Source organism: Macaca thibetana, chromosome 14 (genome assembly GCF_024542745.1).
Source record: "Macaca thibetana thibetana isolate TM-01 chromosome 14, ASM2454274v1, whole genome shotgun sequence".
Classification (NCBI taxonomy): domain Eukaryota; kingdom Metazoa; phylum Chordata; class Mammalia; order Primates; family Cercopithecidae; genus Macaca; species Macaca thibetana.
In genome coordinates, this window is record NC_065591.1 from 66,515,922 (window position 1) to 66,534,976 (window position 19,055).

The 19,055-nt window shown below is 39.4% G+C and overlaps 2 protein-coding genes across 5 annotated transcripts in view; one reads left to right on the forward strand and one right to left on the reverse strand.

The window, feature by feature from the left end:
- The window catches only part of RPS3 (ribosomal protein S3), a 735,956-nt gene that overhangs the window by 207,598 nt on the left and 509,303 nt on the right, over positions 1 to 19,055 (forward strand). The gene's annotated exons all lie outside the window — the stretch shown is intronic.
- XRRA1 (X-ray radiation resistance associated 1) overlaps positions 1 to 19,055 on the reverse strand; it is a 110,101-nt gene that overhangs the window by 48,565 nt on the left and 42,481 nt on the right. For all 3 annotated transcript variants that reach the window (XM_050756128.1, XM_050756127.1, XM_050756126.1), the window contains exons 9-10: positions 16,128 to 16,256; positions 15,235 to 15,452 (exon numbers count right to left, since the gene is read on the reverse strand). In XM_050756128.1, the coding sequence (XP_050612085.1) occupies positions 15,235 to 15,452; positions 16,128 to 16,256 (347 nt within the window). The remainder of the gene's footprint in view (positions 1 to 15,234; positions 15,453 to 16,127; positions 16,257 to 19,055) is intronic.

The window sequence follows — 19,055 nt, forward strand, 5'->3', positions numbered from 1 at the left end:
ACTAAAGAATGCATCAGTCTCTTGAGAGCAGAAAGGATCAAGCAGAAGAATTAGTGAGCTCAACAGACTCTTTGAAAATACTCAGAGAAGACAAAAGAAAAAAGAATAAAAAAACAGTGAGGTATGCCTACCAGATACAGAAAATAGCCTTAAAAAGCACAAATCTGTGAACTATTGAAGATGGCCGAATAGGAGCAGCTCCAGCCTCCAGCCCCCTGCGTGAGCGACACAGAGGACAGGTGATTTCTGCATTTTCAACTGAGGTACTGGGTTCATCTCACCAGGGAGTGCCGGACCAGTGAGAGCTGAAGCAGGGTGAGCCTCACCTGGGAAACGCAAGGGGGAAGGGAATCTCTTTTCCTAGCCAAGGGAAACTGAGACACACAACACATGGGAAATCGGGGAACTCCCACCCTAATACTGTGCTTTACCAAGAGTCTTAGCAAACAGCACACCAGGAGATTATATCCCACACCTGGACGGGAGGGTCCCACACCCACGAAGCCTCCCTTGTTGCTAGCACAGCAGTCAGATCTAACTGCAAGGCAGCAGCGAGGCTGGGGGAGAGGCACCCGCCATTGCTGAGGCTTAAGTAGGTAAACAAAGCCACCAGGAAGCTCGAACTGGGTAGAGCCCACTGCAGCTCAAGGGGGCCTGCCTGTCTCTGTAGACTCCATCTCTGGGGACAGGGCACAGCTAAATGAAAAGCAGCAGAAACCTCGGCAGAGGTAAATGACCCTGTCTGACAGCTTTGAAGAGAACAGTGGATCTCCCAGCATGGAGGTTGAGATCTGAGAATGGACAGACTGCCTGCTCAAGTGGGTCCCTGACCCCTGAGTAGCCTAACTGGGAGACATCCCCCACTAGGTGCAGACTGACACCTCACACCTCACACAGTGGGGTACACCCCTGAGACGAAGCTTCCAGAGCAAGAATCAGACAGCAACACTCGCTGTTCAGCAATATTCTATCTTCTGCAGCCTCTGCACCTGATACCCAGGCAAACAGGGTCTGGAGTGGACCTCAAGCAATCTCCAAGAGACCTACAGCTGAGGGCCCTGACTGTTAGAAGAAAAACTAACAAACAGAAAGGACACCCACACCAAAACCCCATCAGTTCGTCACCGTCATCAAAGACCAAAGGCAGATAAAACCACAAAGATGGGAAAAAAGCAGGGCAGAAAAGCTGGAAATTCAAAAAATCAGAGCGCATCTCCCCCTCCAAAGGAACACAGCTCATCGGCAGCAACAGATCAAAGCTGGACGGAGAATGACTTTGACGAGTTGAGAGAAGAAGGCTTCAGTCGATCAAACTTCTCAGAGCTAAAGGAGGAATTACATAACCAGCACAAAGAAACTAAAAATCTTGAAAAAAGAATGGAAGAATGGATAACTAGAATAATCAATGCAGAGAAGGCCATAAATGAACTGACAGAGATCAAAACCATGACACGAGAAATACGTGACAAATGCACAAGCTCGATCAACTGGAAGAAAGAGTATCAATGATTGAAGATCAAATGAATGAAACGAAGCGAGAAGAGAAGTCTAGAGAAAAAAGAAGAAAAAGAAATGAACAAAGCCTCCAAGAAATATGGGATTATGTGAAAAGACCAAATCTATGTCTGACTGGTGTGCCTGAAAGTGAGGGGGAAAATGGAACCAAGTTGGAAAACACTCTTCAGGATATCATCCAGGAGAACTTCCCCAACCTAGTAAGGCAGGCCAACATTTAAATTCAGGAAATACAGAGAACGCCACAAAGCTACTCCTCAAGAAGAGCAACTCCAAGACACATAATTGTCAGATTCACCAAAGTTGAAATGAAGGAAAAAACGTTAAAGGCAGCCAGAGAGAAAGGTCAGGTTACCCACAAAAGGAAGCCCATCAGACTAACAACAGATCTCTCGGCAGAAACTCTCCAAGCCAGAAGAGAGTGGGGGCCAATAGTCAACATTCTTAAAGAAAAGAATTTTCAACCCAGAATTTCATATCCAGCCAAACTAAGTTTCACAAGTGAAAGAGAAATGAAATCCTTTCAGACAAGCAAATGCTTAGAGATTTTGTCACCACCAGGCCTGCCCTATAAGAGCTCCTGAAGGAAGCACTAAACATGGAAAGGAACAACTGGTATCAGCCATTGCAAAAACATTTCAAAATGTAAAGACCATCAATGCTAGGAAAAAACTACATCAACTAATGAGCAAAATAACCAGCTAATATCACAATGACAGGATCAAGTTCACACATAACAATATTAACCTTAAATGTAAATGGACTAAATGGTCCAATTAAAAGACACAGACTGGCAAATTGGATAAAGAGTCAAGACCCATCAGTTTGCTGTATTCAGGAGACCCATCTCACGTGCAGAGATACATATAGGCTCAAAATAAAGGGATGGAGGAAGATCTACCAAGCAAATGGAGAACAAAAAAAAGCAGGGGTTGTGATCCTAGTCTCTGATAAAACAGACTTTAACCATCAAAGATCAAAAGAGACAAAGGAGGCCATTACATAACAGTAAAGGGATCAATTCAACAAGAAGAGCTAACTATACTAAATATATATGCACCAAATACAGGAGCACTCAGATTCATAAAGCAAGTCCTTAGAGACTTACAAAGAGACTTAGACTTCCATACTTACAAAGAGACGACTTAGACTCCCATAATAATGGGAGACTTCAACACTCCACTGTCAACATTAGACAGATCAACAAGACAGAAAGTTAACAAGGATATCCAGGAATTGAACTCAACTCTACACCAAGCGGACCTAATAGACATCTACAGAACTCTCCACCCCAAATCAACAGAATGTACATTCTTCTCAGCACCACATCACACTTATTCCAAAATTGACCACATAGTTGGAAGTAAAACACTCCCCAGCAAATGTAAAAGAACAGAAATTATAACAAACTCTCTCTCAGACCACAGTGCAATCAAACTAGAACTCAGGACTAAGAAACTCAATCAAAACCGCTCAACTACATGGAAACTGAACAACCTGCTCCTGAACGACTACTGGGTACATAACGAAATGAAGGCAGAATTAAAGATGTTCTCTGAAACCAATGAGAACAAAGATACAACATACCAGAATCTCTGGGACACATTTAAAGCAGTGTGTAGAGGGAAATTTATAGCACTAAATGCCCACAAGAGAAAGCTGGAAAGATCTAAAATCGACACCCTAACATCACAATTAAAAGAACTAGAGAAGCAAGAGAAAACACATTCAAAAGCTAGCAGAAGGCAAGAAATAACTAAGATCAGAGCAGAACTGAAGGAGATAGAGACACAAAAAACCCTCCAAAAAATCAATGAATCCAGGAGCTGGTTTTTTGAAAAGATCAACAAAATTGATAGACCGCTAGCAAGACTAATAAAGAAGAAAAGAGAGAAGAATCAAATAGATGCAATAAAAAATGATAAAGGGGATATCACCACTGACCCCACAGAAATATAAACTACCATCAGAGAATACTATAAACACCTCTACGCAAATAAACTAGAAAACCTAGAAGAAATGGATAATTTCCTGGACACTTACACTCTCCCAAGACTAAACCAGAAAGAAGTTGAATCCCTGAATAGACCAATAGCAGGCTCTGAAATTGAGGCAATAATTAATAGCCTACCAACCAAAAAAAGTCCAGGACCAGACGGATTCACAGCCAAATTCTACCAGAGGTACAAGGAGGAGCTGGTACCATTCCTTCTGAAACTATTCCCATCAATAGAAAAAGAGGGAATCCTCCCTACCTCATTTTATGAGGCCAACATCATCCTGATACCAAAACCTGGCAGATACACAACAAAAAAAGAGAATTTTAGACCAATATCCCTGATGAACATCGATGCAAAAATCCTCAATAAAATACTGACAAACCGAATCCAGCAGCACATCAAAAAGCTTATCCACCATGATCAAGTGGGCTTCATCCCTGGGATGCAAGGCTGGTTCAACATATGCAAATCAATAAACGTAATCTAGCATATAAACAGAACCAAAGACAAAAACCACATGATTATCTCACTAGATGCAGAAAAGGCCTTTGACAAAATTCAACAGCCCTTCATGCTAAAAACTCAATAAATTCGGTATTGATGGAACGTATCTCAAAATAATAAGAGCTATTTATGACAAACCCACAGCCAATATCATAATGAATGGGAAAAAACTGGAAGCATTCTCTTTGAAAACTGGCACAAGACAGGGATGCCCTCTCTCACCACTCCTATTCAACATAGTGTTGGAAGTTCTGGCCAGGGCAATCAGGCAGGATAAAGAAATAAAGGGTATTCACTTAGGAAAAGAGGAAGTCAAATTGTCCCTGTTTGCAGATGACATGATTGTATATTTAGAAAACCCCATTGTCTCAGCCCAAAATCTCCTTAAGCTGATAAGCAACTTCAGCAAAGTCTCAGGATACAAAATTAATGTGCAAAAATCACAAGCATTCTTATACACCAGTAACAGACAAACAGAGAGCCAAATCAGGAATGAACTTCCATTCACAATTGCTTCAAAGAGAATAAAATATCTAGGAATCCAACTTACAAGGGAAGTAAAGGACCTCTTCAAGGAGAACTACAAACCACTGCTCAGTGAAATAAAAGAGGACACAAACAAATGGAAGAACATACCATGCTCATGGATAGGAAGAATCAATATCGTGAAAATGGCCATACTGCCCAAGGTAATTTATAGATTCAATGCCATCCCCATTAAGCTACCAATGACTTTCTTCACAGAATTGGAAAAAAACTGCTTTAAAGTTCATATGGAACCAAAAAAGAGCCCGTGTTGCCAAGACAATCCTAAGTCAAAAGAACAAAGCTGGAGGCATCACGCTACCTGACTTCAAACTATACTACAAGGCTACAGTAACCAAAACAGCATGGTACTGGTACCAAAACAGAGATATACACCAATGGAACAGAACAGAGCCCTCAGAAATAATACCACACATCTACAGCCATCTGATCTTTGACAAACCTGAGAAAAACAAGAAATGGGGAAAGGATTCCCTGTTTAATAAATGGTGCTGGGAAAATTGGCTAGCCATAAGTAGAAAGCTGAAACTGGATCCTTTCCTTATGCCTTATATGAAAATTAATTCAAGATGGATTAGAGACTTAAATGTTAGACCTAATACCATAAAAACCCTAGAAGAAAACCTAGGTAATACCATTTAGGACATAGGCATGGGCAAGGACTTCACGTCTAAAACACCAAAAGCAACGGCAACAAAAGCCAAAATTGACAAATGGGATCTAATTAAACTAAAGAGCTTCTGCAGAGCAAAAGAAACTACCATCAGAGTGAACAGGCAACCTACAGAATGGGAGAAAATTTTTGCAATCTACTCATCTGACAAAGGGCTAATATCCAGAACCTACAAAGAACTCAAACAAATTTACAGGAAAAAAACAAACAACCCCATCAAAAAGTGGGCAAAGGATATGAACAGACAGTTCTCAAAAGAAGACATTCATACAGCTAACAGACACATGAAAAAATGCTCATCATCACTGGCCATCAGAGAAATGTAAATCAAAACCACAGTGAGATACCATCTCACACCAGTTAGAATGGCAATCATTAAAAAGTCAGGAAACAACAGGTGCTGGAGAGGATGTGGAGAAATAGGAACACTTTTACACTGTTGGTGGGATTGTAAACTAGTTCAACCATTATGGAAAACAGTATGGCGATTCCTCAAGGATCTAGAACTAGAAGTACCATATGACCCAGCCATCCCATTACTGGGTATATACCCAAAGGATTATAAATCATGCTGCTATAAAGACACATGCACACGTATGTTTATTGCGGCACTATTCACAATAGCAAAGACTTGGAATCAACCCAAATGTCCATCAGTGACAGACTGGATTAAGAAAATGTGGCACATATACACCATGGAATACTATGCAGCCATAAAAAAGGATGAGTTTGTGTCCTTTGTAGGGACATGGATGCAGCTGGAAACCATCATTCTCAGCAAACTGTCGCAAGAACAGAAAACCAAACACCGCATGTTCTCACTCATAGGTGGGAACTGAACAATGAGATCACTTGGACTCGGGAAGGGGAACATCACACGCCTGGGCCTATTATGGGGAGGGGGGAGCGGGGAGGGATGGCATTGGGAGTTACAACTGATGTAAATGACGAGTTGATGGGCGCTGACGAGTTGATGGGTGCAGCACACCAACATGGCACATGTATACATATGTAACAAACCTACACATTGTGCACATGTACCCTAGAACTTAAAGTATAATTTTAAAAAAATTTTTTTTTAATAAAACATAAAAAAAAGCACAAATCTAATGGCCTTAAAGAGGAGGTAGAACATGATAGGGATAGAAAGTTTATTCAAAGGGATAATATCAGAGAACTTCCCAAACCTACAGAAAGATACCAACATTCAAGCATAAGAAGGTTATAGAACACCAAGTAGATTTAAGCCTAAGAAGCCTACTTCAAGGCATTTAATAATCAAATTCCCAAAGATCATGGATCCTAAAAGCAGCAACAGATAAGAAACAACATACAATGGAGCACCAATACATCTGGCAGGAGACTTTTCAGTGGAAACCTTATAGGCCAGGAGAGAGTGGCATGACATATTTAAACTGCTGGAAAGAAAAAAAAACACACACACACATACACATACACACAAAAACTTTTACCCCAGAATAGTAGATCCAGCGAAAATATTCTTTAAGCATGAAGGAGAAATAAAAACCTTTCCAGACAAACAAAAGCTGAGGGATTTCATTAACACAAGATCTGTCCTACAAGAAATGCAAAAGGAAGTTCTTCAGTGTCAAAAAAAGGATGTTAATGAGCAAGAAGAAATCATCTAAAGGTCCAAAACTCACTGGTAATACTAAGCACACAGAAACAATAGCATAACACTGTAGTGGTCATGTGTAAACTTCTCTTGACTTAAGTAGAAAGGCTAAATGATGAACCAATAAAAAATAATAATTACAACAACTTTTCAAGACATAGACAGTATAATAAGACATAAATAGAAACAAGAAAAAGTCAGTTGGGGGACAAAGTTAAAGTGTTGAGTTTTTGTTAGTTTTCTTTTGGCATTTTGTGCAATCAGTGTTAAGTTGTCATCAGTTTAAAATAATGGGTTATAAGATAGTATTGGCAAGCCTTATGGCAACCTCAAATCAAAAAAATATACAATGGATACACAAAAAATAAAAAGCAAGAAATTAAAACATATTACCAGTAATCACCTTCAGTAAAAGGAAGACAGGAAGGAAAGAAGGAAGAGAAGACCACAAAACAAGAAAACACAACAAAATGGCAGGAGTAAGTCCCTGCTTAATAATAACAGTAAATGTAAATAACTAAACTCTCCAGTAAAGACAAAGTAGCTAAATGTATGTAAAAACAAGACCCACTAATTTGCTGCCTACAGGAAACACACTTCATCTAAAAAGATACACATAGACTAAAAATAAAGGGATGGAAAAAGATATTCGATGCAAATGGAAACCAAAAAGGGGAAGGAATAGCTATACTTATATCAGACAAAATAGATTTCAAGACAAAAACTATAAGAAGAGACAAAGAAGATAATTATATAATGATAAAGGGGTCAATTCAGCAAGAATATATAGTGATTACAAATATACATGCACCCAACACTGAAGCACCCAGATATATAAAGCAAGTATTATTGGAGATAGAAGCCAATACAGTAATAGCTGGAGACTTCAACACCCCATTTTCAGCATTGGACAGATGTCCCAGACAGAAAATCAACAAAGAAACATTGGACTTAATCTGCATGGTAGCAAAAATGGACTTAACAGATATTTACAGAACATTTCATCCAATGGCTTCAGAATACACATTTTTATCCTTAGCACGTGGATCATTTTCAAGTATAGACCATATGTTAGGTCACAAAACAAGTCTTAAAACATTTTTTTAAAAATCTTGAAATAATATCAAACATCTTCTCTACACATAATGGAATAAAATTAGAAATCAATGACAAGAGGAATTTTGGAAACTATACAAACACATAGAAATTAAACAATATGCTACTAAATGACCAGTGGGTCAATGAAGAAATTAAGGTGGAAATTTTAAAACTTTCTTGAAACAAATGATAATGGATACAACATACCAAAACATACAGGATACAGCAAAAACAGTACTAATAGGAAAATTTGTAGCTCCAAGTGCCTACATAAAAAACTAGAAAAACTTCAAATAAATAACCTAATGATGCATCTTAAAGAACTAGAGAAGCAAGAGCAAACCAAACCCAAAAGTAATAGAACAAAAGAGATAATAAAGATCCGAGCACAAATAAATGAATTTGAAATGAAGCAAACATTACACAAGACCAATGAAACAAAAAGTTGGTTTGAAATCAAGCAAACATTACACAAGACCAATGAAACAAAAAGTTGGTTTTTTGAAAAGATAAACAAAACTCAGAAACCTTTAGTTAGACTAACCAAGAAAAAAAGAGAAGACCCAAATAAATAAAATCAGAGATGGAAAAGGAGATATTACAGCTGTTACTGCAGGAATTCAGAAGATCGTAAGTGGCTACTATGAGCAGCTACATGCCAATAAATTGGAAAATCTAGAATAAATGGATAAATTCTAGACACATACAACCTGCCAAGATTGAGTCATGAGGAAATTCAAAACCTAAACAGACCAATAAAAAGTAATGTGATTGAAGCCATAATAAAAAGTCTCCCAGTAAAGAAAAGCCTGAGACATCATGGCTTCACTGCTGAATTCTACCAAACATTTAAACAACTAATACCAATCCTATTCAAACTGTTCGGAAAGATAAAGGAGGAGGGAATACTTCCAAACTCATTCTATGAGGCCAGCATTACCCTGATACCAAAACCAGAGAAAGACACATTAAAAAAAAAAAATACTGACCAGCCTGGCCACCATGGTGAAACCTCATCTCTACTAAAAATACAAAAAATTAACCAGGCATGGTGGCAGGCACCTGTAATCCCAGATACTCAGCAGGCTGAGGCAGAAGAATCTCTTGAACCCAGGAGGCAGAGGTTGCAGTGAGCCAAGAAAGCGCCACTGCACTCCAGCCTGGGCAACAAAAGCGAAACTCCGTCTCAAAAAAATCAATAAAATAAATAAATAAATAAATATAATAATAATAATAATACAGGCCAATATATCTGATGAATATTGATGCAAAAATCCTCAACAAAATACTAGCAAAACAAATTCAACAGTACATTAAGAAGATCATTCATCGGCCAGGCACAGTGACTCGTGCCTGTAATCCCAGCACTCAGGGAGGCCAAGGTGGGCAGATCACCTGAGGTTGGGAGTTCGAGACCAGCCTGATCAACATGGAGAAAATCCGTGTCTACTAAAAATACAAAATTAGCCGGGCATGGTGGCACATGCCTGTAATCCCAGCTACTCAGGAGGCTGAGGCAGGAGAATCACTTGAACCCGGGAGGTGGAGGTTGCAGTGAGCCAAGATCGTGTCATTGCAACAAGAGTGAAACTCCATCTCAAGAAAAAAAAAAAAATCATTCATTATGGCCAAGTGGGATTTATCCCAGGGATGCAAGCATGTTTCAACACACACAAATCAATGTGATACATCACATTAACAGAATGAAAGACTAAAACCATATGATTATTTCAATTGATGCTGAAAAAGCATTTGATATAATTCAACATCCCTTCATAATAAAAACCCTCAAAAAACTAGGTGTAGAAGAACCACACCTGAACATATTAAAAGCTATATATGACAGACACATAGTTAGTATCGTACTAAATGGGGAAAAACTGAAAGCCTTTCCTCTTATATCTGGAACATGACAACTTTTACTACCATTATTCAACTGATTACTGGAAGTCTTAGCTAGACCAATCAAACAAGAGAAGGAAATAAAGGGGATCCAAACTGGAAGGGAGGAAGTTGAATTATCCTTGTTTGCAGATGATATGATCTTATATTGGAAAAACCTAAAGACTCTACCAAAAAATGATTAGAACTGATAAGCAAATTCAGTAAAGTTTCAGGACCTGAAGTCAACATACAAAATTGGTAGCATTTCTATATGCCAACAGTGAACAATCTGAAAAAGAAATAAAAAAGGAATCCCATTTACAACAGCCACCAATAAAAGTAAATACCTCGGAACTAACCAAAAGAAGTAAAAGATCTCTACAATAAAAACTATAAAACACCAATGAAAGAAATTGAAGAGGCACTTAAAAATTGAAAGATATTCCATGTTCATGGATTGGAGGAATCAATATTGTTAAAATGTCCATAGTACTGAAAGTATTCTAAAGATTCAATACAATCCCTATCAAAATACCAATGACACATTCTTCACAGAAATAGAAAAAAACTATCTTAAAATTTATATGGAACCACAAAAGACCCAGAATAGCCAAATGTATCCTGAGCAAAAAGAACAAAACTAGAGGAATCACATTACCTGACTTCAAATTAAACTAGAAAGCTATAGCAACCAAAATATTATGCTACTGGCATAAAAATGGACGCATAGACCAATGGAACAGAATAGAGAACCTAGAAATAAACCCACACACCTACAGTTAACCCATTTTCGACAAAGATGCCAAGAACATACACTGGGAAAAAGACAGTCTCTTCAATAAATGGTTCTAGGATAACAAGATATCCATATGCAGAAGAATTAAACTTGACTCCATCTCTTGCCTTTTATTTGAATTAAATATAAGACCTCAAACTGTGAAACACCTACAAGAAAACATTGAGGAAACTTTCCAGGACACTGGTCTGGGCAAAATTTTCTTGAGTAGTAATATCCCACAAGCACAGGCAACCAAAGCAAAAATAGACAAATGGGATCACATCAAGTTAAAAAGCTTCTGTACAACAAAGGAAACAATCAACAAAGAGACAACCCACAGAATGACAGAAAACATTTGCAAACTACCCATCTGACAAGGGATTAATAATCAGAATACATAAGGAGTTCAAACATCTCCACAGGGAAAAATCTAATAATCTGACTAAAAAATGGGCAAAAGATCTGAATAAACATTTTTCAAAAGAAGTCATTCAAATAGAAAACAGGCATATCAAAAGGTACTTAACAACACTGACCATCAGAGAAATGCAAATCAAAACTACAATGAGATATCATCTTATCCTAGTTAAAACGGCTGTTATCTAAAAGTCAGGCAATAACAAAAGCTGGTGAGGATGTGGAGAAAAGGGAACCCTCGTACACTGTTGCTGGGAATGTAAATCAGCACAACCATTATGAAGAACAGTTTGGAGGTTCCTCAAAAAACTAAAACTAGAGCTACCATATGATCCAGCAATCCCAGTGCTGAGTATATACCCAAAAGAAAGAAAATCGGTGTATCAGAGAGATATCTGCACTCTTATGTTTGTTGCAGCAGTGTTCACAATAGCCAAGATTTGGAAACAACCTACATATCCATCAACAGATGAATGGATAAAGAAAATATGGTACATATATACAATGGAGTACTATTCAGCCATTAAAAAGAACGAGATTCTATCATTTGCAAGAACACGGATGGAACTGGAGGCCCTTAGGTTAAGTGAAATAAGCCAGGCACAGAAGGACAAAAATTGCATATTCTTACTTATTTGTGGGATCTGAAAATCAAAACAATTGGACTCATGGACACAGAGAGTAGAAAGATGGTTACCAGAGGCTAGGAAGGATAGTGGGGGTCTGGGGGAGAGGTGGGGACGGCTAATTGATACAAAAAAAAAATAGAAAGAATGAATAAGACCTAGTATTTGGTAGCACAAAAGGGGGGCTATAGTCAGTAATACTTTAACTATACATTTAAAAATACCTAAAAGAGTTTATTATATGCCTGTACCAAAATATCTCATGTGCTCCATAGATATATACACCTACTATGTACCCACAAAAATTATAAACTAAAAAGTTTTTAAATATATCACTTTACACCTACCAGCATAATGAAATTTAGAAAAATTATAAAGTAAGATAATACCAAATATTGATAAGGACATAGGAAGACAAGAACCCTTATGTACTACTTGTGTGAGGGTACACTGAAGCAACTATTTTGAAGAACAATCAGGTGGTAATTTTTAAAACTACATATATATATGCTCTGTCATCCATCAATTCCACTTCTGGGTAAATATTTCAGGAAAACCCTGGCACAGTGGTATATGCAAAAGATGTTCATAAGGTTGTTCATTGTACCACTATTTGTAGTAAGAGAGTTATAAGCAACCTAAGTGTTCATCAGTAATGGAAGAGATGTGTGAAATGTGTTTAGAGCATATACTGTAGAATACTAAGCATTAGTTAAAAGTCAATAACTAGGCCGGGCGCGGTGGCTCACGCCTGTAATCCCAACACTTTGGGAGGCTGAGGCGGGCAGATCATGAGGTCAGGAGATCGGGACCATCCTGGCTAACACAGTGAAACCCCGTCTCTACTGAAAATACAAAAAATTAGCCGGGCGTGGTGGCAGGCGCCTGTAGTCCCAGCTACTCAGGAAGCTGAGGCAGGAGAATGGCGTAAACCCTGGAGGCAGAGCTTGCAGTGAGTGGAGATCGCCGCTGCACTCCAGCCTGGGCAACAGAGCGAGACTCCAGCTCAAAAAAAAAAAAAAAAAAACAGCAAGAAGGAAAACTCTTAAATATATTTTACAAAGATAAATACATATATCCAGGAAAATATATCCAAGATAAGAGTAGATATTTATATGAAAATAGGAAATGGGAATAGGAATTAAGGATGAAAGAAAACAAATAAGAGGGCAAGAAGAGCTTTGAAGAGATTAAAAATTATACTGTATTAGGACCTGAGTTGTATTGTAAACAGAAGTCTCTGCTCCTAAGTTATACATATGTACACATGATAAAAAACCCAAGAATAAGGTTCAATCTTTCAGTCTAAAGAATCATTGATACATAATTTTAAAAATTAAAACCAATCTGAATTATTGTTAGAGTTTATTACATTATGGGAAGTGATGGGAGTAGGGTGGCTTTATAGATACACGCATATTAACATTTTCTTATTAAAAAAGAAGACATGTATTTGGTTGATTATAGGTGTTGATAGACAAAAGTGAGTTTTAAAATGTGAATTAAAAGTTTTAGGTTAATAGCCAGGTGCAGTGGTCCCAGCTACTTGGGAGGCTGAGGCAGGAGGATCACTTGAGCCCCAGAGTTCAACAACAGTTTGAGCACGGTCGTGTCACTGCACTTCAGCCTGGGGTGATAGGGTAAAACCCTGTCTCTAAACAGAAAAAAAAAAAAAAGTTTTAAGGTAACCATTAGAGATCTAGACATGAGATTTCTTTCTTTAAATGATTAGTGAAAAGATTGGAATTGAAAGAAAACTTAGTGCTCACAAGAAGAAAAGGCATAGGTAAATAGAAAACACACTAATAGTAGAAATAAGGTGAAATATATCAATAATCACCGTGTGAGTTAAATTCTTCTATGAAAAAAGACTCATTAAGACTCATATTAGGAAAAATATGCAGTACTATACTGTTTTTAAGATATCCTAAAATAAATATATCAAACAAAACAGAGGCCCAAGTCAAAACCAAAATTATTTATCTACCTGGGATATTTTACAATGATTAAAATACATAATCTACCAAGATAAAAGTCATAAACCTAATAACAGAGAACCAAACCAACTTCATAGTAAAAAAAAAATGCCAGAAATGCAAGGAGATACTGACAAATCTACAATAGTGGGGATAGACTTTAATACACCCATTTCCAAAGTTAACAAACTAAGTAGACAGAAAATTATTTTAGGGAGAATCTGAATAACATAATTGTGCCTTTTATTAAGTTGTTATTATTATTATTTTTAGAGACAGGGTCTCTCACTCTGCTGCCCAGGCTGGAGAGCAGTGGTGTGATCATAGCTCACTGCAGGCTCAAGGGATCCTCCTGCCTCAGCCCCCAGTAGCTAGGACTACAGGCACATGCCATCACACCCAGCTAATTTTTAAATTTTTTATAGAGATAGGGTCTCGCTCTGTCATCCAGGTCAGAGAGCAGTGGCGTGATCATAGCTCACTGCAGCCTCAAGGGATCCTCCTGTCTCAGCCCCCAGTAGCTAGGACTACAGGCACATGCCATCACACCCAGCTAATTTTTAATTTTTTAAAGAGATAGGGTGTTGCTCTGTCATCAAGGCCAGAGGGCAGTGGCATGATCATAGCTCACTGCAGCCTCAAACTCCTGGCCTCAAAACAATTCTCCAGCCTTGGCCTCCCAAAATAACTGCCACTGTGCCTGGCCAGTTATTAATATTTTTAACTTGGAAATTCATCTTTCTTTATTCTGCTTTGGAATGCTGGAGCTGAGGCTCTCAAAACCATATTTCTGCTTTGACCACTGGTTTCCTGTTAGACTCTGACAATATGGGTGGTGCTAAAGGGAGACTGCAAAGCTGGAAGAGGAAAAAGGGGCTTATCTCTTCCTATCTGCTTCCCATGGGTTTCCTGACTGCTTGTGACTCCTGTGAATGCCACTGGAATAATGTGATTTTTGGTTTGTTTTGTTTTTGCTGTAGTCTAGCAAGTCTTTCCTCAGCAGTAGCTGAATCTAGTTTGCAGTTTTTCCAACTTTTATAAACTTGCTTCACTGTGACTCCTCCATAGGTACCAGCACCAGCTGGCCAGTATCCTTTTCTCAGCTACACAAAGCCCATCACAGCTCAGAGACACCAAGAGCCAAGCAGCACCTCTTACCCAGAGGTCTAAATTTCAGGTGTCAGGAGCACCTCTTCCAACCTTCTAAAGTTGCATAATTTCAACCTCATTCTACAAAGAAAACTCCAGGCTCAGGTGGTCTCATGGTGAATTCTTCCAAACTTTAAGGAGAAAATAATAATAGTATATAAACTTTCCTAGGAAATGGAAAAAAATGAACACTTCCAAACACATTTTATCAGGCAAGCATAACCTTGATTATAAATCCTAACAAGAATACTGTAACAAAAGAAATCAGTACACCAACACATCTCCCAAACATAGATGCAAAAATCCTTGACAAAGAATCCGCAAATTCAATTCGTGATATTCATCGTGACCAAGTGAGACTTTCAGAATAAACTCTCAGAAGTGTATTTCCACCATGAGGCTAGAATTTCTGGAACAAGGGGTGTCACTCACCTGTCCGGTCAACATCCTTTTTCATGGGCAGTACAGTATAATCCAGTTGCTCATCTGAGTCCTCAAGCATCCTTGGCTTGGACTGCAGCATGAATTGGGGCTCTTTCTGGGGACTTCCCCCGCCTCCATTCCAGTCCACTGACTCGTCAGAGAGCTGAACTTGCTGTAGGTATGGGATCCGGATAATCCTGTTTTCATCCAGGCTTAACTTCTTCAGTCTTCAATTAAGGAAAGTGAATATAGAATCATAGCAATAATGATACCTCAGGATTGTTTACCAAGCCACTTTAGGGCAAAAACATGGAATCAGGCTCAGATACTTATTCCCCTTGTGTGGCGTTGAGCCAGTGACTTACTGTCTCTGGGATTCAATATCCCTGTCTCTAAAATGGGGATACCTTTCAGGGCTCTTGTGAAGATTAAATGAGGCAATATGTAAATGGCCTGGCACAAATTAGTATTCAGTAAATGGTAGTTGAATCCAAAGTAAATTTTCCAGGGAAGTAAAGCTTAACAATGTAAATGCCACTATTTTATTTACTTCAGTTAGAACTCAGGAATTAAATTTGTCTTTCTTATTCTCATTATTTTAAAAAATTTTCCTGTCTCTACTGTCAGGGTCTGGATCCTATCCTGGGTAAAATCTCCTCCTGTTTTCCTTTCTCTTTGCTGCTTCTAATTCAGTCATGTGATCAGAAATGTCCTCACTGATGGCCATTTTTATGGAGGAGCCAAAGCTCAGAGGGGAGAAATGACTTACCCATGGCCACAGAGTAGAGATAAATTGTGGAGCTAGGGTTTAAGCCCAAGCCTTTTGGCTTCTAGAACAGCACTGAGTGTGAGCAAGCCTGGGGATTAGAGGAGCCCAAGCAGAGAAAGGCTTATGGCTTTACCTCCTGAGCCCAGCCAGGCTGGCAAAGCAACTGGGGTTGGAGAGTCTGTTGTCATCCAGCATCAGTGTCTCCAGCGCTGGGAACCTCAAGATGTACCTCTTGCTTGTCAGCGATGTTACAGATGACTCCCTGTGAGTTCAAAGATCTTGGGTAATGAGCAAGGTCGAGGGACAAACTCCACCATTCCCAGGAAGCCATGGAGGACAGGGAATCAATTAGGAGGCCTAACCAGCTTAGGAACTGTTCTAGTGCCCAAAAGAGGTCCCCACAGGGATGCACAGAAAGTATAATTCCTTCCCCACCTTCTCCTTTCCCAAACACTATTATACATACCATATCGTCTTCTGTATGGAGAAAGGTTACATACATCATTGAGACCAGGTTAGGGCAGGGTGGGGGATTGTATAGGTAGTGCTTATTGAAAATGCCAGAGTGAAAGAGGTATGACCAAGCTGGAGGGAGCATTCTGCTGGAGATCACTGCACAATTTTGACTCAGGAAGACTCCTTGTTATGCTGTGTCACCTAGTAGACTGGTAACTATGGGAGCACCAGGAGACAATGCCCTTGTTATAGACCATAGCTTTGCCAACTAGTAGGGTAAAGTAGGGTGGATTGAGGGCACCATCCCTGGCTGCAGTGAGGTTCTCTTCTCAAGTGGCTTCATAAAATGAACACACAAATAAGGACTGGAGAAGTTTCTTCTTAAACTCAAACTCTCTGAAGATTCCCAGAAATACCTAAGAGTGAGATTTAGGGGGGTGATGCCCTGAATTACAGGGGTGGGCAGGAAGTGGTGGCATTTTAAGTACTGCCATTAATGTGACCTCATTTGTATCCTCCAGGTAGATGAGACCTAGGTAACTCTCTTCCACACAGGCAGATGATGCAAATAACATTTTCATTCTTCCCTCCATACTGTATGCCACCAATACACCAAAATAGTACACATAGGCACAAATGCATACAGTATACACATATATAAGCCACAAACACACACACACAACTAGAGGAAGGGAAACAAACATTTCTTTAGCACCTACTGCATTTCTGGCATTGTGTGATGTGTTTTGTATGTGTTATCCAAGGATAGGTATTATATACCTCCTTTACAGATTAAGAAAATGAAGCTCAGAGCAACTTGCCTGGTCTCATAGCTAGAAAGTGGGACAACTCAAACTAGAACCTGGGTCTGCCTGACTCCAAATCCCATGCCCTTTCCACTGCCAATCACACCTCTCACATTCACACCTACCAGCCCCATGTGGATTAAAGGATGGGGAAGTGGAAGGCGGAGCTGATGTCTGAGCTAGAGAGAGCTTAACGAAGGTTGGCAGTGAGTTCAAAAGCTAGGACAGTAATGTATACCTGAAGTCTGGGATATTTCACAGGTGAATTTAGAAAGGGTATATTCTAAATGAATGTATTACTAATTAATTCATTCATTCACACTCATGAATGTCTTTAACATATATTTATGTGGCCAGGTACTAAGAATACAAATAAAAGAACACATGTCTCCCCTCTAGGTGCTTACAGTCTGTGGAGTAGGTGGACACACAGCCTGCAGTGAGACAAACACTATAAAAGAAGTATGTGGGGAAGGCACCTATTCAGGAAAAGCAATGTTAAAGCAAAACCATGAGGAATGGCAAGTGAGTTGTCATGCTCTTAACCAATGTGAAAGAAAGAGAACAGGGAAAAAAAATCATCTCTGGTCGGGCACGGTGGCTCACGCCTGTAATCCCAGCACTTCGGGAGGCCGAGACGGGCGGATCACGAGGTCAGGAGATCGAGACCATCCTGGCTAACCCGGTGAAACCCCGTCTCTACTAAAAAAAAAAAAAAATACAAAAAAACTAGCTGGGCGAGGTGGCGGGCGCCTGTAGTCCCAGCTACTCGGGAGGCTGAGGCAGGAGAATGGCGCAAACCCGGGAGGCGGAGCTTGCAGTGAGTTGAGATCCGGCCACTGCACTCCAGCCTGGGTGACAGAGCGAGACTCCGTCTCAAAAAAAAAAAAAAATAAAAAATAATAATAATCTCTTTGTGGCTGGATCTGTAACAGTATTAGAAGCTATAGGCAGCCATGTTTCCCATCATAGCGTCTAGAAAGACACAGGCAGCCCACCTGTAAAGAAAAATGTGGCAAGTCACGGAGAAGAGGAGATGTGAAAGCTGAGAGACAGAACTTCCAGGCTGCTCCACAGTCCTCAGGGCCTACATTCAGTATGACCCTAAAGCACGGCTGTGAGATTCCCCAATGTTCTTACAATCAATTCCCCCCTGACTTTTTTTCCGTATCCTAACACTGACAGACTTCTATAGATTATGACAGTTCTGACTGGAAAAAGGGACAGGTCAGATAAACTTTCAGAAAGAGACCTGGCAACAGTGTGGGGAACAGGCTTGAAGTCCAAAGACCAGAGACACTTAACAGAGAAGGCAGGAAGCCTTTATAGTTCATAATATTTCAAGGTCACGGATGTGCCCTTTCCTCTTTCTGGAAAGACCAACTTTCATACACTGAATTTTTAATCTCTGAGAGCTATTACAGAACAGTGCACAGCACCTCTGTTGATTTATAATTGATTGGCCAATCTTTATTTTACTCCAGTGAAATATGAAACAGCTAAGAAATAAGCCTTTAAAAAATTCCTCTTAAGCTCCATAATGCAGAAGTTGGCTCTGTCTTGTCTCTTGTGACAAGTTACACTACTTTGCTTTTTAAAGTTCCACCCTAATTATAGCATGGGAAAGTTTCATTTTTTGTGTCTAAAATAGACATCTTAAAATAGAGGGGCAGCCATCAGATGGGTGAGAAGACAGATGCCTACCTTCAGAGGAAAGCAGCAGGCTTTCCCACCGAGCCCCTCCTGTTGCAGTTTTGGAAGAAAAGCTCTTTGAAGTGGCAAAGTCTGTCCGTAGTGGA